The following is a 25056-nucleotide window of genomic DNA, read 5'->3' on the forward strand; positions in this document are numbered from 1 at the left end:
ACAGGACTAGCCTGATTCCATAGAAACCATTACAGGACTAGCCTGATTCCATAGAAACCATTACAGGACTAGCTTGATTCCATAGAAACCATTACAGGACTATCCTGATTCCATAGAAACCATTACAGGACTAGCCTGATTCCATAGAAACCATTACAGGACTAGCCTGATTCCTTAGAAACCATTACAGGACTAGCCTGATTCCATAGAAACCATTACAGGACTAGCCTGATTCCATAGAAACGATTACAGGAATAGCCTGAGTCCATAAAAACCATTACAAGACCAGCCTGATTCCCGTTCCTTATAAACCATTACAGGACTAGCCTGATTCCATAGAAACCATTACAGGACTAGCCTGATTCCATAGATACCATTACAGGACTAGCCTGATTCCATAGAAACCATTACAGGACTAGCCTGATTCCATAGAAACGATTACAGGAATAGCCTGAGTCCATAAAAACCATTACAAGACCAGCCTGATTCCCGTTCCTTATAAACCATTACAGGACTAGCCTGATTCCAGTTCCTTAGAAACCATTACAGGACTAGCCTGATTCCATAGAAACCATTACAGGACTAGCCTGATTCCATAGAAACCATTACAGGACTAGCCTGATTCAATCACCTCAATGCCTAACTATCGAATTAAACTAGCTAATTCAATCGTGGAATTGCGTAATGTAATTTCAGAGCGAGAGACAACTGTTTGTTTCTTCGCTGTTCTCACTTTGAGTAGAAGTTGATTTTTCCAGGTTTTGTTTCCGCTCTTTTAAAAAACAGAATCCATGTATATATTCAGTGTTGTAACGGTGTGCAAGTAGGTCAAGTACAAAAGGGAAAATAAATAAACATAAATATGAGTTGTATTTACAATGGTGTTTGTTCTTCACTGGTTGCCCTTTTCTTGTGGCAACAGGTCGCAAATCTTGCTGCTGTGATGTCACACTGTGGTATTTCACCCAGTGGATATGGAAGTTTATCAAAATTGGGTTTGTTTTCGAATTCTTTGTGGATCTGTGTAATCTGAGAGAAATATGTCTCTCTAATCTCTCTCTCTCAATTCAAGGGGATTTATTGTCATGGGAAACATATGTTAACATTGCCAAAGCAAGTGAGGTAGATAATATATAAAGTGAAATAAACAATACAAATTAACAGTAAACATTACACATGCAGAAGTTTCAAAACAATAAAGACATCTCTCTCTCGAACTTTCTCTCTCTCTAATTTAGTCTGTTAGGCCAACATGCACCCCTACTGGAAGACATCTCTCTCTCTCTAACTGTTTCTCTCTCTAACTGTCTCTCTCTCTAACAGTCTGTTAGGCCAACATGCACCCCTACTGGAAGACATCTCTCTCTCTCTAACTGTCTCTCTCTCTAACTGTCTGTTAGGCCAACATGCACCCCTACTGGAAGACATCTCTGTCTCTCTAACTGTCTCTCTCTCTAACAGGCTGTTAGGCCAACATGCACCCCTACTGGAAGACATCTCTCTCTCTCTAACTGTCTCTCTCTCTAACAGTCTGTTAGGCCAACATGCACCCCTACTGGAAGACATCTCTCTCTCTCTAACTGTCTCTCATCTCTCTCTCTCTAACTGTCTGTTAGGCCAACATGCACCCCTACTTGAAGAAGTAGCCATGTGGCTACAGTTGTTAATTAAAGAACCACACCTTTAGCGGTCTGTTCTCTCTCTCCGAATAACACTATTTATTCTAGCAGTCCCTGGGGGCTTAACCAACTGTTGCCTCACTCTCACCCAGCTCTCTCTCTCTCTCTCTCAAAGTTTGGTTGAAGGATAAAAAAAAATGTAATTCTATTATCGCGAGAGGAAAGCCAGTAAATCGTCGACCCCAAGGTGGGCGTCCTGACCACTAGCGCACAGCAGACTAGCGGAGGAGAAGCAACGGATCGGTCAGTCCCCTAACCCCCGCTCTGCAACAAGGGACTGCCTGAAAACCCACCGACGACATGGAGTATCTGACGTTTGTTGTTTTATTATGGTTTTCCTGGGTACAGTTTATTTCCAACTCAGCAGAAAGCAGTCAACAGCCATTTCCAACAGGTAAGCGGTTTAGGCTATTATTAAACTCTTCTGGTCCTATCGCCAAAACATTTTTTTACATACCACTGAATTGAAGACGTTTTGTCTTGTTTTTGACACTTTCTCTACTTATTAATAGTTTATCTCCTAATAAATGTGCTTATTTTCTAAAATATTACTTTATTATCTTGCTATTGTGAGCGATGTCTCTATCCACCGATCTGTGATCAATGTTAAAGAGATGTTGTATTCAGCAAATACATCATGTTACGTGAGGAAGCGCAGGTTCACCGTAACTGCGCTCGGTGTGGGAAAATGACATATCTGCTGTGTTTGCGAAGTGGAACATGGTGATGCCAAAATTACACGGTAGCGTTCTAGGACTTTCTCTCAAAGGAGAATAAACGTCTGCTCTCTGCAGTTTCTCACATTTTCAGCCTTAAATGAATGTTCTGGTTTAATTTATAGTGGAGCGCAACTTTTATCTCCCTATAGGAAATGTTTTCGAATCCAAATCCAAATAACAAATGTAATCTAATATTAAGATGTAGAAAGTTACATTTTACCAGTCGCCTGTAGAATTATTCTGTAGTTACCAACACACATACCTGTATTGGTTTCAGTGTGTTTTCTATCTTGAATGAATCTGTACTCACAGGTTTGCTATAATGCTGTGCTGCAAACTGAATGAGAAGGCCACCTTGTTGGAATCAGTACTAATTCTACAGAATCCTCTCTGTATGTGAGCACACCTTCCGCCTAGAGGTCTGGACCCTTATGGCACGGGCGAGAGTGTATTTTCCATTTGCCCTACCACCACGGTAATTACTGGTTCAATCCCTACTCCAGCTGCCCCAACCCTAATCTCGTCCACCAGTCGGGTAGCAATTGAGGCTGAGGACAAGGACGCCATCCACCCATCGCTCCATCCTAAGCGTTTGATCATATAGTGGCCTCACAATAAACCAGTCAACACCCCATAATAAAGCAATTGTTCAGAGAGGGAGTGCTAAATCACTTTCTTAGCACGGCTGTGCTGCGGTACAAGACGGAGTAGAGTACCGTAGATCAGCACAGCCGTGCTAAAATAAAAAGTCATTTTACACAACCTCGAGTGGTCAATTGCTTTTCTACAACGGGTTACCAATTAAATTCAACAACATATTTTGATCAATGTATACATAGAATACTATTGCTTTTCTACAACGGGTTACCAATTAAATTCAAAAACATATTTTGATCAATGTATACATAGAATACTATTTAATCCCTCAACGAAAATATAAGCCAAGTCCCGACACATCTATGACTGCTAGCCAAGCCGGCTGGCCGTTCCTTCTATCGGTCAGGTTGCCAGAAACGTGACCCAGTTGTGAAGTATTTTTTCGTTCTAAATGTTCCATCTCTCGCTAGCCGACTATGACTAACACGGTCACGTCAAACCGTGCAGCTAGAATGACAGCCAAGTAGCTTCATTTCATTTAGTTTGACCTGTTTTTCTGTTCTTTATTGCTTTGTGAATATCCATTAAAAAATAATAATAATAATAATTTTGACTTGAGTGAGCAAAGATGTCCGTCTCGTCCTGCCACGTTAATTCTCATTAGGACAGTGAAGAAAGGGGAAATCATGTCTAGACGCTTTTTACAGGGGAGATCAAGTGAATTTCGTTGACCGGTTGGTCCTGATGAGCATCAATTTATCATATGAAATAGATAGGTTTACCCGTGCTAAACAGGTTTGTGTTTTAGTACGGCTTAGACTGACGAACATGGTCAAGTTCAACCTGCTACTACATACAGCTCAGCTGTTCAGAGTGGGAACTGGGGTATATTTCGGTATAGTAGACTAAAGGAAACCTCTCCAGAAGAGTTATAACTTTAATGTACTTGTCTGAAAAACTCCTTCCTGAGTAAACATGCACGTGTCACTAAATTGCTCTGTCAATTACTCAATAATAATTTCAGTAAAACACAACTGCTTAGGAACACAGGGCTGCTTGTTAAAGCCTCTCAGCCCAGAAGCCAACTGCTTAGGAACACAGGGCTGCTTGTTAAAGCCTCTCAGCCCAGAAGCCAACTGCTTAGGAACACAGGGCTGCTTGTTAAAGCCTCTCAGCCCAGAAGCCAACTGCTTAGGAACACAGGGCTGCTTGTTAAAGCCTCTCTGCCCAGAAGCCAACTGCTTAGGAACACAGGGCTGCTTGTTAAAGCCTCTCTGCCCAGAAGCCAACTGCTTAGGAACACAGGGCTGCTTGATAAAGCCTCTCAGCCCAGAAGCCAACTGCTTAGGAACACAGGGCTGCTTGTTAAAGCCTCTCTGCCCAGAAGCCAACTGCTTAGGAACACAGGGCTGCTTGTTAAAGCCTCTCAGTCCAGAAGCCAACTGCTTAGGAACATACGGCTGCTTGTTAAAGCCTCTCTGCCCAGAAGCCAACTGCTTAGGAACACAGGGCTGCTTGTTAAAGCCTCTCAGTCCAGAAGCCAACTGCTTAGGAACATACGGCTGCTTGTTAAAGCCTCTCAGCCCAGAAGCCAACTGCTTAGGAACACAGGGCTACTTGTTAAAGCCTCTCAGCCCAGAAGCCAACTGCTTAGGAACACAGGGCTGCTTGTTAAAGCCTCTCAGCCCAGAAGCCAACTGCTTAGGAACACAGGGCTGCTTGTTAAAGCCTCTCAGCCCAGAAGCCAACTGCTTAGGAAAACAGGGCTACTTGTTAAAGCCTCTCTGCCCAGAAGCCAACTGCTTAGGAACACAGGGCTGCTTGTTAAAGCCTCTCTGCCCAGAAGCCAACTGCTTAGGAACACAGGGCTGCTTGTTAAAGCCTCTCAGTCCAGAAGCCAACTGCTTAGGAACACAGGGCTGCTTGTTAAAGCCTCTCAGCCCAGAAGCCAACTGCTTAGGAACACAGGGCTACTTGTTAAAGCCTCTCAGCCCAGAAGCCAACTGCTTAGGAACACAGGGCTGCTTGTTAAAGCCTCTCTGCCCAGAAGCCAACTGCTTAGGAACACAGGGCTGCTTGGTAAAGCCTCTCAGTCCAGAAGTCAACTGCTTAGGAACACAGGGCTGCTTATAAAGCCTCTCTGCCCAGAAGCCAACTGCTTAGGAACACAGGGCTGCTTGTTAAAGCCTCTCAGCCCAGAAATCAACTGCTTAGGAACACAGGGCTGCTTGTTAAAGCCTCTCTGCCCAGAAGCCAACTGCTTAGGAACACAGGGCTGCTTGTTAAAGCCTCTCAGCCCAGAAGCCAACTGCTTAGGAACACAGGGCTGCTTGTTAAAGCCTCTCAGCCCAGAAGCCAACTGCTTAGGAACACAGGGCTACTTGTTAAAGCCTCTCAGCCCAGAAGCCAACTGCTTAGGAACACAGGGCTGCTTGTTAAAGCCTCTCAGCCCAGAAGCCAACTGCTTAGGAACACAGGGCTGCTTGTTAAAGCCTCTCAGCCCAGAAGCCAACTGCTTAGGAACACAGGGCTGCTTGTTAAAGCCTCTCAGCCCAGAAGCCAACTGCTTAGGAACACAGGGCTGCTTGTTAAAGCCTCTCAGCCCAGAAGCCAACTGCTTAGGAACACAGGGCTGCTTGTTAAAGCCTCTCAGCCCAGAAGCCAACTGTAGCCATACTTGTTGTGAGACTCTGCATCATGACGTAAACTACTGCTACTTAACAGTATAGTGGTGTTGTGATGTCTAGGGAAACTACAGCCCCCAGAAGCCCTTTCTCTCTCTCACACACACAGTAAGCCATTTATGTCGTAGCCCCTCCCCCTTTGATTATAGTTTAGGGGTGGGCGCGCGGGTGGTAGCTAATTAGACCCTCCGATAGCCACTTTCTAAAACCAGCTACACTGCAGAACAAAATACCTCTCTGAAAAAGGCTTTCAGTTGGCATATTTTATTACATTGGACGTGATGCAACCAGTGTCTTTGATAGTAGCCCAGGGCTTTGGCTCAAAATAACAATGTAAGCTTATCAGAGCCATTTCTATAGTCTTCCACCTCTTTCAAAGGAATGGGTTGAATCTGTCTGTAAACGCTGTGTGTTACAGGATAAACATCTAACTGTTCCCACTGAACTGGGCCAGGGAGACACTCTGAACCATCTAACTGAACTGGGCCAGGGAGACACTCTGAACCATCTAACTGAACTGGGCCAGGGAGACACTCTGAACCATCTAACTGAACTGGGCCAGGGAGACACTCTGAACCATCTAACTGTTCCCACTGAACTGGGCCAGGGAGACACTCTGAACCATCTAACTGTTCACACTGAACTGGGCCAGGGAGACACTCTGAACCATCTAACTGTTCACACTGAACTGGGCCAGGGAGACACTCTGAACCATCTAACTGTTCACACTGAACTGGGCCAGGGAGACACTCTGAACCATCTAACTGTTCACACTGAACTGGGCCAGGGAGACACTCTGAACCATTTATCGTGTGGCTCACAATCTCCACATCAAACAGCCTCTGTCACTATTTAAAGATGTCTTTACGATGGAATTAAAAGGCTTTATGAGCCTCTATCAACACTTGGCTGCAAACGATGAATAAGCTGACTGGCCTTTATTTTAACTTAAACTTTCAACAAAGCTGAATGTGTTCATCTGAGATTTTCACTTTCATTGACAAAGAAAGATAGTTTTTAGTTTTATACTATGAAGGAAGTCCATCTGTCCTCTATATACTCTCTGTCCTCTATATACTCTCTGTCCTCTGTGTACTCTCTGTCCTCTATGTACTCTCTGTCCTCTATATACTCTCTGTCCTCTATGTACTCTCTGTCCTCTATATACTCTCTGTCCTCTATGTACTCTCTGTCCTCTATATACTATCTGTCCTCTATGTACTCTCTGTCCTCTATATACTCTCTGTCCTCTATGTACTCTCTGTCCTCTATATACTCTCTGTCCTCTATGTACTCTCTGTCCTCTATGTACTCTCTGTCCTCTATATACTCTCTGTCCTCTGTGTACTCTCTGTCCTCTATATACTCTCTGTCCTCTACATTCTCTCTGTCCTCTATATACTCTCTGTCCTCTATGTACTCTCTGTCCTCTATATACTCTCTGTCCTCTATATACTCTCTCTCCTCTGTGTACTCTCTGTCCTCTATATACTCTCTGTCCTCTATATACTCTCTGTCCTCTATATACTCTCTGTCCTCTACATACTCTCTGTCCTCTATATACTTTTTGTCCTCTATATACTCTCTGTCCTCTATTTACTCTCTGTCCTCTTTGGCTACTCTCTGTCCACTATGTACTCTCTGTCCTCTATATACTCTCTGTCCTCTATATACTCTCTGTCCTCTATATACTCTCTGTCCTCTATATACTCTCTGTTCTCTATATACTCTCTCTCCTCTATGTACTCTCTGTCCTCTATATACTCTCTGTCCTCTATGTACTCTCTGTCCTCTATGTACTCTCTGTCCTCTATATACTCTCTGTCCTCTACGTACTCTCTGTCCTCTACGTACTCTCTGTCCTGTTTGACACTTTGTGATTTAGAGAACAGTATGAACCGGCGTCTGGTGTGTGTGTGTGGACATGTTTAACCTTTTGATTTAGTGGTGTAGTGGACTAAATCAGGGTCACACAGTGTGTTTCTTGTTAGTCTTAAACACATCTAATTTGAAACAAATGTATACACCTCACACACATGGTTATGGACATGAATGAAGAAGACACATGTACCATGTCAGATAGAGAGTTGGCATTTATTACATTTTGAGTTTTCATCCCAATATTACACTTTAATATATAACAAAACAGATTATTTATTTTTTTATAATAGGGAGAGAGGCAGAGAGGGAGAGATGTGTTTGGGCATCTTGTGTTGAAATTCAACCACAGAGTAGATTGAGTTTTCTCTTCTCTTAAATGTTCTCAGCAATGTTGACTGCTAGACCGTAAAGCTTCAGTGTTTTAAATCTGGGAAAGCACAAACCTGACCATAATAGGTTGAAATGGAGCTGCTTAACTTTAATTGCTGTGAGTTCTGGGTGTTTACATTAATGATTGGACCAGACTGTAGCAACCACTAGCTTCTAGAAACTTCTCTGTGAAACTCCTTCCCATTGGTCAAGATGACGACACAAAGTGGAAAGTTTATCCCCTGTCCTGGTGTCTTTCATCACTAAAGTGTTTTTATGACAGAGTTGGTTTGTAATCCAGTTTTTAACATTCCAGTACATAGCTGGAAGGTGTCTCAGTGTAGATGTCTGTGGGTCGTCGGGTTAGCAGCTGTCGGTTTCTGAGCTTCTGGCTTTCCTCAACCGTCACACAGGAAAGCTGAGAGGCAGACTTACTCTGTACCACGTCTGTGTTCTAACTGTTACACTATCCCCCATGGGCCCTGGACAACAGTAGTGCACTACGCAGGGTGTCAGTTAGGACGAGACCTCGGTGATATTAAGAGGATCTTCTATGAACATTTTTACACAGAGAAAAAGGAAACTCCACCTTAGATGGGAGATACCCATACATTCAATGGTAAAGCTACCCATACATTATATGGTACATACAGCTACCCATACATTCTATGGTAAAGCTACCCATACATTATATGGTACATACAGCTACCCATACATTCTATGGTAAAGCTACCCATACATTCTATGGTACATAAAGCTACCCATACATTCAATGGTAAACTACCCATACATTATATGCAACATAAAGCTACCCATACATTCAATGGTAAAGCTACCCATACATTATATGGTACATAAAGCTACCCATACATTCTATGGTAAAGCTACCCATACATTATATGGTACATACAGCTACCCATACATTCTATGGTAAAGCTACCCATACATTATATGGTACATAAAGCCGCCCATACATTCTATGGTACATAAAGCTACCCATACATTATATGGTACATAAATATAACCATACATTTCTATGGTACATAAAGCTACCCATACATTCTGTGGTATATACAGCTACCCGTACATCCCATGGTACATAAAGATGTCCATACATGCAATGGTACATAAAGCTACCCATACATTATATGGTACATAAATACACCCATAGATGGCGTGGTACATAAAGCTACCCATACAGTATATGGTACATCACGGTACCCATACATTATATGTACATAAAGATACCCATACATTCTATGGTATATAAAGACTGGGCTGTAATACCAGATACCCATACATTATATGGTACATAAAGCCACCCATACATTCTATGGTGTATAAATACTGGGCTGTAATACCAGATACCCATACATTCCATGGTACATACAGCTACCCATACATTCTATGGTATATAAAGATACCCATACATTATATGGTACTTAAAGATATCCATACATTCTATGGTACATAAAGCTACCCATACATCATATGGTACATAAAGATACCCACACATTCTGTGATATATAAAGCTACCCGTACATTACATGGTACATAAAGATACCCATACATGGTGTGGTACATAAAACTACCTATACATTCTATGGTATATAAAGCTACCCATACATTCCATGGCACATAAATATACCCATACATTCTATGGTATATAAAGACTGGGCTGTAATAGCAGCCACCCATACATTCTATGGTACATAAAGACACCCATACATTCTATGGTGTATAAATACTGGGCTGTAATACCAGATACCCATACATTCCATGGTACTTAAAGCTACTCATACATTCTATGGTATATAAAGATACCCATACATTCTATGGTATATAAGGACGGGACTGTAATACCAGATACACATACATTCTATGGTATATAAAGACTGGGCTGTAATACCAGATACCCATACATTCTATGGTACATAAAGATACCCATACATTATATGGTATATAAATACTGGGCTGTAATACCAGCCACCCATACATTCTATGGTATATAAAGACTGGGCTGTAATACCAGCCACCTATACATTCTATGGTATATAAAGACTGGGCTGTAATACCAGCCACCCATACATTCTATGGTATATAAAGACTGGGCTGTAATACCAGCCACCCATACATTCTATGGTATATAAAGACTGGGCTGTAATAGCAGCCACCCATGCATTCTATGGTATATAAAAATACCCATACATTCTATGGTATATAAAGATGGGGCTGTAATACCAGATACCCATACATTCTATGGTATATAAAGACTGGGCTGTAATACCAGCCACCCATACATTCTATGGTATATACAGACTGGGCTGTAATAGCAGCAACCAATACATTCTATGGTATATAAAGATACCCATACATTCTATGGTATATAAAGACTGGACTGTAATACCAGATACCCATACATTCTATGGTACATACAGATACCCATACATTCTATGGTATATAAAGACTGGGCTGTAATAGCAGCCACCCATACATTCTATGGTATATAAAGACTGGGCTGTAATAGCAGCCACCCATACATTCTATGGTATATAAAGACTGGGCTGTAATAGCAGCCACCCATACATTCTATGGTATATACAGATACCCATACATTCTATGGTATAGAAAGACTGGGCTGTAATACCAGCCACCCATACATTATATGGTACATACAGATACCCATACATTCTATTATATATAAAGACTGGGCTGTAATACCAGCCACCCATACATTCTATGGTATATAAAGATACCCATACATTCTATGGTATATAAATACTGGGCTGTAATACCAGCCACCCATACATTATATGGTATATAAAGATACCCATACATTCTATTGTATATAAAGACTGGGCTGTAATACCAGATACCCATACATTCTATGGTACATAAAGATACCCATACATTATATGGTACATACAGATACCCATACATTCTATGGTATATAAAGACTGGGCTGTAATACCAGCCACCCATACATTATATGGTATATAAAGACGGCTGTAATACCAGATACCCATACATTCTATGGTATATAAAGACGGCTATAATACCAGATACCCATACATTCTATTGTATATAAAGACTGGGCTGTATTACCAGCCACCCATACATTCTATGGTACATAAAGATACCCATACATTATGTGGTACATACAGATACCCATACATTCTATGGTATATAAAGACTGGGCTGTAATACCAGCCACCCATACGTTCTATGGTATATAAAGACTGGGCTGTAATAATAAACCTAGCTAGCAGGCCAAGCCTGTAATTGGTCTTCTTGGAACATTGGCACATATCACCACAACCTTGTCTGTAAACAGATGTGTGACCTCTTTTTCCTCTTTCTCCTATTCCTTCTTCTTCCTCTTCCTTATCCTCTTCCTCAACTTCTCTTCTTCGTCTTTCTCTTCATTCTCTTCCTTTTCCTTCTCCTCTTCCTCCTCATCATTGTATTTCTCATCTTCCTCCTTCTCCACTTCTTTTCTTCCTCCTCATCATCTTATTTCTCATCATCCTCCTTCTCCACTTCCTCTTCCTTCTCCTCATCTTCAACTTCCTTTTTCTCTTCCACATCATATTCCTCATCTACTTCAATTTCCTCTTCCTTCTCCTCCTCCTCTTCCTCCTCTTCCATTTCCTTCTCCACTTCCTCTTCGTCTTCCTTCTCCCTTTCTCCTGTTCATAGTTTCTAGTTCCTTAGTGACTCTCCTCTCATTCCCCTGTCCTTCTCCTCTCCTCCTCTCATTTCCCTGTCCTTCTCCTCTCCTCCTCTCATTTCCCTGTCCTTCTCCTCTCCTCCTCTCATTCCCCTGTCCTTCTCCTCTCCTCCTCTCATTCCCCTGTCCTTCTCCTCTCCTCCTCTCATTCCCCTGTCCTTCTCCTCTCCTCCTCTCATTCCCCTGTCCTTCTCCTCTCCTCCTCTCAATTCCCTGTCCTTCTCCTCTCCTCCTCTCATTCCCCTGTCCTTCTCCTCTCCTCCTCTCATTTCCCTGTCCTTCTCCTCTCCTCCTCTCTTTTCCCTGTCCTTCTCCTCTCCTCCTCTCATTTCCCTGTCCTTCTCCTCTCCTCCTCTCATTCCCCTGTTCTTCTCCTCTCCTCCTCTCATTCCCCTGTCCTTCTCTCCTCCTCTCATTCCCCTGTCCTTCTCCTCCTTTTTCTCCTCTCCTCCTCTCATCCCCCTGTCCTTCTCCTCTCCTCCTCTAATTCCCCTGTCCTTCTCCTCTCCTCCTCTCATTCCCCTGTCCTTCTCCTCTCCTCCTCTCATTCCCCTGTCCTTCTCCTCTCCTCCTCTCATTCCCCTGTCCTTCTCCTCTCCTCCTCTCATTCCCCTGTCCTTCTCCTCTCCTCCTCTCAATTCCCTGTCCTTCTCCTCTCCTCCTCTCATTCCCCTGTCCTTCTCCTCTCCTCCTCTCATTTCCCTGTCCTTCTCCTCTCCTCCTCTCTTTTCCCTGTCCTTCTCCTCTCCTCCTCTCATTTCCCTGTCCTTCTCCTCTCCTCCTCTCATTCCCCTGTCCTTCTCCTCTCCTCCTCTCATTCCCCTGTTCTTCTCCTCTCCTCCTCTCATTCCCCTGTCCTTCTCTCCTCCTCTCATTCCCCTGTCCTTCTCCTCCTTTTTCTCCTCTCCTCCTCTCATCCCCCTGTCCTTCTCCTCTCCTCCTCTAATTCCCCTGTCCTTCTCCTCTCCTCCTCTCATTCCCCTGTCCTTCTCCTCTCCTCCTCTCATTCCCATGTCCTTCTCCTCTCCTCCTCTCATTTCCCTGTCCTTCTCCTCTCCTTCTCTCATTCCCCTGTCCTTCTCCTCTCCTCCTCTCATTTCCCTGTCCTTCTCCTCTCCTCCTCTCCTCCTCTCATTCCCCTGTCCTTCTCCTCTCCTCCTCATCTCCTCTCCTCCTCTCATCCACCTGTCCTTCTCCTCACCTATTTCTCCTCTCCTGTTCATAGTTCTAGTCCCCTATTCTCTGAGATGATTGGGTTGAAATGTCCCCTCCCCTTCCTCTCATTCTCCTCTCCTGTTCATAGTTCTAGTCCCTTAGTTCCCCTGACACGTTGCTGGCACTAAGACCTCCCTCAAAGAGCTGTGTAATAGGCAAAGAAGAAAACGCTCATCCAGAGACAGCGCTCCTAGTGACATGTGATTTTAATACAGGAAAACTGAAATCCGTTTTTACCTCATTTCTACCAGCACGTCACCTGTGCAACTAGAAGAAAAATAAATGTAGACCACCTTTACCCCACAGAAAGACACACAAAGCTCTCCCTCATTCTCTGTTTTGGCTAATCTGACCTTAACCCTATCCTCCTAATTCCTGGAAGTACCCGTGACAACCTCAATTCAGAAATGGTCCAATATGTTCCGGGATTCATCCGATGGCATTGAGGAGTTTACCACATCAGTCACCAGCTTCATGTGATGAGTGCATCAACAACGTCGTCCCCCAGTGAAATGGGGGATGTCTTTGGGTCGGATCTGATGTCATTGGGTCGGATCTGATGTCATTGGGTCGGATCTGATGTCTTTGGGTCGGATCTGATGTCTTTGGGTCGGATCTGATGTCTTTGGGTCGGATCTGATGTCTTTGGGTCGGATCTGATGTCATTGGGTTGGATCTGATGTCATTGGGTTGGATCTGATGTCTTTGGGTCGGATCTGATGTCTTTGGGTTGGATCTGATGTCTTTGGGTCGGATCTGATGTCTTTGGGTCGGATCTGATGTCATTGGGTCGGATCTGATGTCTTTGGGTCGGATCTGAAGTCATTGGGTTGGATCTGATGTCATGGGGTCGGATCTGATGTCATTGGGTTGGATCTGATGTCATGGGGTCGGATCTGATGTCTTTGGGTCGGATCTGATGTCATTGGGTTGGATCTGATGTCATGGGGTCGGATCTGATGTCATTGGGTTGGATCTGATGTCAAGGGGTCGGATCTGATGTCAAGGGGTCGGATCTGATGTCTTTGGGTCGGATCTGATGTCATTGGTTTGGATCTGATGTCATGGGGTCGGATCTGATGTCTTTGGGTCGGATCTGATGTCATTGGGTTGGATCTGATGTCATGGGGTCGGATCTGATGTCATTGGGTTGGATCTGATATCATTGGGTCGGATCTGATGTCATTGGTTTGGATATGATATCATTGGGTCGGATCTGATGTCATTGGTTTGGATATGATATCATTGGGTCGGATCTGATGTCATTGGTTTGGATATGATATCATTGGGTCGGATCTGATGTCATTGGTTTGGATATGATATCATTGGGTCGGATCTGATGTCATTGGTTTGGATATGATATCATTGGGTCGGATCTGATGTCTTTGGGTCGGATCTGATGTCTTTGGGTCGGATCTGAAGTCATTGGGTTGGATCTGATGTCATGGGGTCGGATCTGATGTCATTGGGTTGGATCTGATGTCATGGGGTCGGATCTGATGTCTTTGGGTCGGATCTGATGTCATTGGGTTGGATCTGATGTCATGGGGTCGGATCTGATGTCATTGGGTTGGATCTGATGTCAAGGGGTCGGATCTGATGTCAAGGGGTCGGATCTGATGTCTTTGGGTCGGATCTGATGTCATTGGGTTGGATCTGATGTCATGGGGTCGGATCTGATGTCTTTGGGTCGGATCTGATGTCATTGGGTTGGATCTGATGTCATGGGGTCGGATCTGATGTCATTGGGTTGGATCTGATGTCATGGGGTCGGATCTGATGTCATTGGTTTGGATATGATATCATTGGGTTGGATCTGATGTCATTGGGTTGGATCTGATGTCATGGGGTCGGATCTGATGTCATTGGTTTGGATATGATATCATTGGGTTGGATCTGATGTCATTGGTTTGGATATGATATCATTGGGTCGGATCTGATGTCATTGGTTTGGATATGATATCATTGGGTCGGATCTGATGTCATTGGTTTGGATATGATATCATTGGGTCGGATCTGATGTCATTGGGTTGGATCTGATATCATTGGGTCGGATCTGATGTCATTGGTTTGGATATGATATCATTGGGTCGGATCTGATGTCATTGGTTTGGATATGATGTCATTGGGTTGGATCTGATGTCATTGGTTTGGATATGATGTCATTGGGTTGGATCTGATGTCATTGGGTTGGATCTGATGTCATTGGTTTGGATCTGATGTCATTGGGTTGGATCTGATGTCATTGGTTTGGATCTGATGTCATTGGGTTGGATCTGATGTCATTGGTTTGGATCTGATGTCATTGGGTCGGATCTGATGTCATTGGTTTGGATATGATATCATTGGGTCGGATCTGATGTCATTGGGTTGGATCTGATGTCATGGGGTCGGATCTGATGTCATTGGTTTGGATATGATATCATTGGGTTGGATCTGATGTCATTGGGTTGGATCTGATGTCATGGGGTCGGATCTGATGTCATTGGTTTGGATATGATATCATTGGGTTGGATCTGATGTCATTGACTCGGGTGTAATTCTAACTGGCTTGTCCAGACTGTCTATCTTTCCTGTTGCATAACTATATACAGGTTAAATCAAATAAATCAAATAAATATATGTACATAGCTACCTCAATTACCTCTATCCCTTACCCCTGCACATCGACTCAGTACTGGGTTCCCTGTATATAGCAATGTTATGTTTACACACCATTTTTATGCGTTATTCATTGTGTATTCATTCTTTGTGTCAGTATTAAAAAGTGTTAAACAATTTTTTTATCTTGCCTTTTAACTCTGCACTGTTAGTTTACACCTGTTTTCTAGGAAGCATGTAACAAAGGCAGATGAGATGGTGCAGCTGCGTAACTCTGGCAGATTAGTAGCATAGATTTCATTGGAGGATTCCTTTTATGTGATCTCTTGAACAGAAACGAGAAACGTCTATTCTATAACACCTCTAGCACCTCTTCTAGCCTGCAATAAGCCGTCTCTGTAACGGATAATTATCACACTTCCATGTTGACGGTGTTGGCAACTTGCTGTGACACTCGTCTGTAGCACCAAAGACACTGCATGGTGACAGAGGAAGACTATGGAGAGCTAAACCGTGAACTGACCACTAGGTGAAGGACCCTCCATTACTGGTCCTGGTGAGGTATGTTATCAATGGCAAGGATGGAGAAAATAGCCCAGGTAGCACATGACGTTCTGAGAACCATATGTTTCTCAGAGCTTGGTGAGAGTGTGGTTGTCCTATGGTTATTTTGAATTTAAACCTTCCCAAAACTTGATTGGCTATGGAACATTCTCAGCACATTTTAAGGAACTTGATTGGCTATGGAACATTCTCAGCACATTTTAAGGAACTTGATTGGCTATGGAACATTCTCAGCACATTTTAAGGAACTTGATTGGCTATGGAACATTCTCAGCACATTTTAAGGAACTTGATTGGCTATGGAACATTCTCAGCACATTTTAAGGAACTTGATTGGCTATGGAACATTCTCAGCACATTTTAAGGAACTTGACAACAACAACAAAAAACGTAATTTTCTTGGTATTTTATTCCTTTTATTCCTTTTACATTCCTTTTACAGAAGGTTTTCCTAAAAGTTCGAACATGTTCTAAAATGTTCTAAAATTCTTCCTAGAATGTTAAGAAGCTCTTCTGTGGGAATTTCAGTACTTCAGCAAAACGTAGCATCATATGAAGCAACGATGATTGCTGTGTTTTCAAAGTTACAATATCTTGCAAACTTGATTGCTGACTAGCAAAAAAAACATTTTGGGACCATGTCAATAATGGACTATATTGTTTTTTTAGGAGTGGAGTTTTCCTTTTGGGAGTGGAGTTTTCCTTTAGGGAGTGGAGTGTTCCTTTTGGGAGTGGAGTTTTCCTTTTGGGAGTGGAGTTTTCCTTTTGGGAGTGGAGTTTTCCTTAGGGAGTGGAGTTTTCCTTTTGGGAGTGGAGTTTTCCTTTTGGGAGTGGAGTTTTCCTTTTGGGAGTGGAGTTTTCCTTTTGGGAGTGGAGTTTTCCTTTTGGGAGTGGAGTTTTCCTTTTGGGAGTAGAGTTTTCCTTTTGGGAGTGGAGTCTTCCTTTTGGGAGTAGAGTTTTCCTTTTGGGAGTAGAGTTTTCCTTTTAACCTCTTGATGCTACCCATCCCGGATCCGGGATCGTGACTACGGCTCAAGCTCATTAGCATAACGCAAAATGCGAAAAATATTCTTAGACATATTTAACCTCCACACCTACACAAGTCCAATACCTCAAATGAAAGATAAACACCTTGTTCATCTACCCAGCAAGTCAGATTTCTAAAATGTTTTACGGCGAAAACATAGCACACATTTATATTAGACCACCACCGAAACAAAAGGCAAGCGGCGGCCATTTTGTCCCAGAAAATATAAAATTTAAAAGTAGGATTAAAAAATAAATAATTCACTAACCTTTTGAAAATCTTCATCAGATGACAGTAATATTACATGTTACACAGTACATTTTTTTTTTTTTCAATAATATGCCATTAATATCCATAAATCTCTGTTTACAATGACGACATTTCAAAAAATGCTACTCAAAATGTCCGGAGAAATTATGATAGCTCCGACAGATAACGTCAGATAACAAGCAATAAACATGACTAAATATACATGTTCTACATATAGTTACAAAGATACACTTCTTCTTAATACAACCGCTGTGTTACATTTATTTTTAACGTTACAGAATTCGTTCACTAGTCTATGCTATGAGTCGGCGCTCAGATATTAGCAGTGTCTCCTCTACGTTTGGAGTCCACAGAAACCCAAAATAAGCACATAAATATTCCCTTACCTTTGATGTTCTTCGATCAGAAGACGTAGAAGGAGTCATACTTACCCAATACATCGTTTGGTTTCAAGTTGTGCGTCTTTGTATTAGCATATGCTAACAGCTTCAGCTGAAATGCACCCAAAATAACTTCTGCTCCTTCTGGTCCCGCACTCTTGCGCATCAAACTTCAAAATTACATATTATATGTCGACTAAACTGGTCAAACTAAGTGCAGAATCGAGCAAAATGATGTTTTTATCATGTAAAACAATGATAATCGCAAACAAACGAACCGGCTTCAACTGGTGTCTATTGGAAAAGAACGTTCTCCAAATCGGCCGCGCGCAATAGAGTGCATGTATGTGAGAGTGAACCGGGCATTTTCGCCCGCCAAAGGATGAGGGAGCCCGAAATTCAAACAATGAACGTGCCAATTGAAAGCAGACATCGCGCTGAACAAATACATACTGTTCCCAGATCGGTAGCTGCCTGGGAAGGGTGGGGGCGATGACGTCAAAGTTGACCCAACCTTTCTCTTGACAAGAGAGAGTTTGGGAGAAAGGCTGCCCTGAGAGTTCTGCTTTACATACAGACATAATTTAAACGGTTTTAGAAACTTTAGAGTGTTTTCTATTCAATAATTATTATTATATGCATATATTAGCAATTTTGGAAAAAAATATTTTCAGTTTACTATGGGCACGCACTTCCTCCAAAGGGGGCAGTATTCAGCCATAAGCTCAAGAGGTTAAACATTAATCGGAGGCAGTTACAGAAGTCATCCGAAGTCACTCTATTGGTATCCATGGTGACATAATAGTTAACAGTGGAAACAACTGGGCTTAAGGTTTAAATGCACATTACCAGAAACCACAAGTGACGAGATAGGCTGACTGTAATCATCTCTGGCTGCTGTGCACATGAGAGGGAATTCATGATAGGCTGACTCTAATCATCTCTGGCTGCTGTGAGAGGGAATTCATGATAGGCTGACTCTAATCATCTCTGGCTGCTATGAGAGGGAATTCATGATAGGCTGACTCTAATCATCTCTGGCTGCTGTGCACATGAGAGGGAATTCATGATAGGCTTGATGGAAACCACTGTTTCATTACAAACATAAACAAATTACATTTTAAAAATAGAGGCAGCCCCAGAAACAGAGTAACCATGAATGATGAAAATAACATCCCAAGATGAGGAGACGCATCAATGTATCACCCCGTGGGAGGGAGACTAGCCCGAGAAGTGAGTTGGGATGCAAGGGGGCATATAACGGACATCACAAGAGGATGTGCACAGATAGCTCTCCTGGTGCTCAGTGGTAGAGCGAGGGTCAACAGGAGATGTTGCCCTGCTGCCAAGGTATCCAAGCCGGGGGATCAGGGTCGAGAAAGGCCCCTAGCACTCTGGTGTATCAACGATTAGACACAGAAGAACGGTAGAGCTGGACCACCCCGACTCAGCAGAGAAACCTCTTGGAGACACCTGGAATCTGAAGCACTTGGCAGCTTGGCAGCCAAGCGTAGAATCCATGTGGAAACACTGAGGCCCAGGGGAGCCGGATGGTGAACGCTCAGCGGAGAAACATCAAAGAATCCACCAGAGCCACCAAAAGATATGCAGTCTCAGGTTCCAGAGGGACAGATTAGCTGAGACACTGTAGGCTGGCGGGTGAACCAAAGTAGGGGAGACGGGCAAAAAGCCACATTGTTTGTAAAGCTAATTGAATATAGCCTAGATGTTAAGCTGGACTTCAATGGGTAGGCACCAAACAGCAAATAAGACACAGGTAGGCTATAGACTGTAGATCAACTAAAGGAAAGAGCACAGGGAAAACACCAAACACCTATGAGGACAGGTCATCACACAAGACTACACCATCTTGTATTAGTTTCATTTCCATGTGTCCTATCTGTGACCTATCTGTGTCCTATCTGTGCTTGGAGTTCAAAATAGTTAACCCAAAATAATCTAGCAGTGTTATTAAAAGTCTTCTTGAAACATTCAGTACAAGTTTTAAGGAAGTTATTCAAATACCTCAGATCGTTGATAAAACCTCCCAGGGGAAAACGTTCTAGTAACCAGATGGAAAACGTTTGAGGAACAAGAGGGAAACGTTTGAGGAACCAGAGGGAAACGTTTGAGGAACCAGAGGGAAAACGTTTGAGGAACCAGAGGGAAAACGTTTGAGGAACCAGATGGAAAACGTTTGAGGAACCAGAGGGAAAACGTTTGAGGAACCAGAGGGAAAACGTTTGAGGAACCAGAGGGAAAACGTTTGAGGAACCAGAGGGAAAACGTTTGAGGAACCAGGGGGAAAACGTTTGAGGAACCAGAGGGAAAACGTTTGAGGAACCAGATGGAAAACGTTCAAGGAACCAGATGGAAAACGTTTAAGGAACCAGAGGGAAAACGTTTAAGGAACCAGAGGGAAAACGTTTGAGGAACCAGAGGGAAAACGTTTGAGGAACCACGGTTTATCCCTTAACTATTAGCCTAGCAACTGTTGGACCTCACGTTGCTATGGTAACACGGGTCTGTGACTCACACAGGAATGGCTACCATAATTGTCGTCATTACGACTGACAGGAATACTACATGGAATCGACCCGTTGGATGTTCCTTCTCTTTTTCCACCTCGTAATAGTTTTTTCAGATCTGGGAAAAATAAATGAGAGACTGGGTTTTGGTCTGGGTCTCGGGCAGCTGACGGGTTAGCCTACGGAAACCAGGCTACAACTTTGTAACTGGTGATTTCATGCTGCATTCTACGGTTGAGGTCTTTATGGGTTGGTTAGGGACGTGTAATCAACATCACAGTACCCCTTCCGTGGTCACAGCCCAGCCTGCCGATGATGTGTTACAAGGTAGCGTGGATTATGGCACATCATGGAAGGAAGCTTTCGAAGGCCCACAACAAAGAGTGTTCTATTTTTAGTCGTGAACAGCTAAAATGATTTCTGACTAACAAACTCCCAGCATGCAATCCTTCGTTTCCTCTGATTGGTATACTCTGAGATGATATTCCTGGGGCTGTAAGTGGGAACATATGGAGCCTTCACTCACCTACTAGGTACAGGTTGGCTGACTAACTGACTTGCTGGCTGGCCGACTTGGCTGGCTGGCTGACTGGCTGACTGTTCTGACTGGCTGACTGATTGACTGGTCTGACTGACCAACTGGTCTGACTGACAGGCTGGCTGACTGACTGACTGACTGGCTGGCTGGCTGGCTGACCAACTGGTCTGACTGACTGACTCGTCTGACTTCCCCCAGGCTTCCCCCAAAATTGACCCTCCCAAAATATGTGACCAAATGTATGTGGAGACCTGCTCATATCACATCTCATTCCAAAATCATGGGCATTAATATGGAGTTGGTCCCTTGCTGCTATAACAGCCTCCACTCTTCTGGGAAGGCTTTCCACTAGATGTTGGAACATTGTTGCAGGGACTTGCGTCCATTCAGCCACAAGAGCATTAGTGAGGTCGGGCTCTAATATTGAGCGATCAGGCCTGGCTCGCAGTCTCCGTTGCAATTCATCCCAAAGGTGTTCAATGGGGTTGAGGTCAGGGCTCTGTGCAGGCCAGTCAAGTTCTTCCACATCGATCTGTGTAGGAACCTCGCTTTGTGCACGGGGGCATTGTCATGCTTAAACAGGAAAGGGCCTTCCCCAAACTGTTGCCACAAAGTTGGAAGCACAGAATCGTCTAGAATGTCATTGTATGCTGTAGCGTTAAGATTTCCCTTCACTGGAACTAAGGAACCTGAACCATGAAAAACAGCCTCCCAGGCCATTATTCATCCTCCACCAAAGTTTACAGTTGGCACTATACATTTGGGCAAGTAGTGTTCTTCTGGCATCTGCCAAATCCCAGATTCGCGGTTTGTTTGCGGCCATGGAAACCCATATGATGCTCACGTTGCTTCCAGAGTGTCACGTTCTGACCTTTATTTCCTTTGTTTTGTATTTAGTTAGTATGGTCAGGGCGTGAGTTGGGTGGGCAGGCTATGTTTGTTTTCCTATCATTGGGGGATTTCTATGTTTCGGCCTAGTATGGTTCTCACTCAGAGGCAGGTGTCATTAGTTGTCTCTGATTGAAAATCATACTTAGGTAGCCTGGGTTGCACTGTTTGTTTGTGGGTGATTGTCTATGTTGATTGGTTGTGTCATCACAGTTCTCATTTAGCTTCACGGTCGTTATTTGTTTATTGTTTTTGCATTTAGTGTTCAGTTCTTTCTTTAATTAAACATCAAGATGAACACAAACCACGCCGCGTTTTGGTCCGCCTTTCCTTCAACAGAAGTAAACCGTGACACAGAGGCAGTTTGGAACTCGGTTCCGAGTGTTACAACTGAGGACAGATCATTTTTACGCGCCACACACTTCAGCCCTCCTCCTCCCGTTCTGTGAGCTTGTGTTCCCTACCACTTCACGGCTGAGATGTTGTTTCTCCCAGACGTTTCCAATTCCCAATTATAGCACTTACAGCAGGGCAGAAATTTGCTGAACTGACTTGTTGGAAAGGTGGCATCCTATGGCGGTGCCACATTGTAAGTCACTGAGCTCTTCAGTCACTGAGCTCTTCCCGGTCAGCAACGGGTGTGGCTGAAATAATCACATCCAGGAATTTGGAAGTATAAATATAAATATAAAAGTATAAATATAAAAGTATAAATACTTTTGTATATATTTTGTCTATGTACAGTATATATATATACAGTTGAAGTCGGAAGTTTACATGCACCTAGGTTGGAGTCATTAAAACTCTGTTTTTCAACCACCCCATACATTTCTTATTAACAAACTATAGTTTTGCTAAGTCGGTTAGGACATCTACTTTGTGCATGATGCAAGTTATTTTTCCAACAATTGTTTACAGACAGATTATTTCACTTATAATTCACTGTGTCACAATTCCAGTGGGTCAGAAGTTTATATACACTAAGTTGACTGTGCCTTTAAACAGCTTGGAAAACTCCAGAAAATGATGTCATGGCTTTAGAAGCTTCTGATAGGCTAGTATACATAATTTGAGTCAACTGGAGGTGTACATGTGGATGTATTTCAAGGCCTACCTTCAAACTCAGTGCCTCTTTGTAAATGTATTTCACCTTCCCCCTCTAAATATCTACCTCCATCACTCCAATATCCCTGTCTCCTTCCCCCTATACGTATCTACCTCCATCACTCCAGTATCCCTGTCTCCTTCCCCCTATACATATCTACCTCCATCACTCCAGTATCCCTGTCTCCTTCCCCTATACGTATCTACCTCCATCACTCCAGTATCCCTGTCTCCTTCCCCCTATACATATCTACCTCCATCACTCCAGAATCCCTGTCTCCTTCCCCCTATACATATCTACCTCCATCACTCCAGTATCCCTGTCTCCTTCCCCCTATACATATCTACCTCCATCACTCCAGTATCCCTGTCTCCTTCCCCTATACATATCTACCTCCATCACTCCAGTATCCCTGTCTCCTTCCCCCTATACATATCTACCTCCATCACTCCAGTATCCCTGTCTCCTTCCCCCTATACATATCTACCTCCATCACTCCAGTATCCCTGTCTCCTTCCCCCTATACATATCTACCTCCATCACTCCAGTATCCCTGTCCCCTTACCCCTATACATATCTACCTCCATCACTCCAGTATCCCTGTCTCCTTCCCCCTATACATATCTACCTCCATCACTCCAGTATCCCTGTCTCCTTCCCCCTATACATATCTACCTCCATCACTCCAGAATCCCTGTCCCCTTACCCCTATACATATCTACCTCCATCACTCCAGAATCCCTGTCCCCTTCCCCCTCTACATGTCTACCTCCATCACTCCAGTATCCCTGTCTCCTTCCCCCTATACATATCTACCTCCATCACTCCAGTATCCCTGTCTCCTTCCCCCTATACATATCTACCTCCATCACTCCAGTATCCCTGTCTCCTTCCCCCTATACGTATCTACCTCCATCACTCCAGTATCCCTGTCTCCTTCCCCCTATACATATCTACCTCCATCACTCCAGAATCCCTGTCTCCTTCCCCCTATACATATCTACCTCCATCACTCCAGTATCCCTGTACATTGTTAATATGGTACTGACCCTGTATATAGTCACCTTCCCCCTATACATATCTACCTCCATCACTCCAGTATCCCTGTCTCCTTCCCCCTATACATATCTACCTCCATCACTCCAGTATCCCTGTCTCCTTCCCCTATACGTATCTACCTCCATCACTCCAGTATCCCTGTCTCCTTCCCCTATACATATCTACCTCCATCACTCCAGAATCCCTGTCTCCTTCCCCTATACATATCTACCTCCATCACTCCAGTATCCCTGTCTCCTTCCCCCTATACATATCTACCTCCATCACTCCAGTATCCCTGTCTCCTTCCCCCTATACATATCTACCTCCATCACTCCAGTATCCCTGTCTCCTTCCCCCTATACGTATCTACCTCCATCACTCCAGTATCCCTGTCTCCTTCCCCTATACATATCTACCTCCATCACTCCAGTATCCCTGTCTCCTTCCCCCTATACATATCTACCTCCATCACTCCAGTATCCCTGTCCCCTTACCCCTATACATATCTACCTCCATCACTCCAGTATCCCTGTCTCCTTCCCCTATACATATCTACCTCCATCACTCCAGTATCCCTGTCTCCTTCCCCCTATACATATCTACCTCCATCACTCCAGAATCCCTGTCCCCTTACCCCTATACATATCTACCTCCATCACTCCAGAATCCCTGTCCCCTTCCCCTCTACATGTCTACCTCCATCACTCCAGTATCCCTGTCTCCTTCCCCTATACATATCTACCTCCATCACTCCAGTATCCCTGTCTCCTTCCCCCTATACGTATCTACCTCCATCACTCCAGTATCCCTGTCTCCTTCCCCCTATACATATCTACCTCCATCACTCCAGAATCCCTGTCTCCTTCCCCCTATACATATCTACCTCCATCACTCCAGTATCCCTGTACATTGTTAATATGGTACTGACCCTGTATATAGTCACCTTCCCCCTATACATATCTACCTCCATCACTCCAGTATCCCTGTACATGTTAATATGGTACTGACCCTGTATATAGTTCCTCCTACACATATCTACCTCCATCACTCCAGTATCCCTGTACATTGTTAATATGGTACTGACCCTGTATATAGTCACCTTCCCCCTATACATATCTACCTCCATCACTCCAGAATCCCTGTCCCCTTACCCCTATACATATCTACCTCCATCACTCCAGAATCCCTGTCCCCTTCCCCCTCTACATGTCTACCTCCATCACTCCAGTATCCCTGTCTC

At 43.7% G+C, this 25056-nt stretch overlaps 1 protein-coding gene across 2 annotated transcripts in view; it reads left to right on the top strand.

Annotated features, from left to right (window-relative positions):
* The first annotated feature begins 1872 nt into the window (after window positions 1–1872).
* The window catches only part of plod2 (procollagen-lysine, 2-oxoglutarate 5-dioxygenase 2), a 165903-nt gene continuing 142719 nt past the window's right edge, over window positions 1873–25056 (top strand). For both annotated transcript variants that reach the window (XM_042298679.1, XM_042298680.1), the window contains exon 1: window positions 1873–2073. In XM_042298679.1, the coding sequence (XP_042154613.1) occupies window positions 1980–2073 (94 nt within the window). In that variant the 5' untranslated portion in view covers window positions 1873–1979. The remainder of the gene's footprint in view (window positions 2074–25056) is intronic.

This window comes from Oncorhynchus tshawytscha, linkage group LG16 (assembly GCF_018296145.1).
Source record: "Oncorhynchus tshawytscha isolate Ot180627B linkage group LG16, Otsh_v2.0, whole genome shotgun sequence".
Classification (NCBI taxonomy): domain Eukaryota; kingdom Metazoa; phylum Chordata; class Actinopteri; order Salmoniformes; family Salmonidae; genus Oncorhynchus; species Oncorhynchus tshawytscha.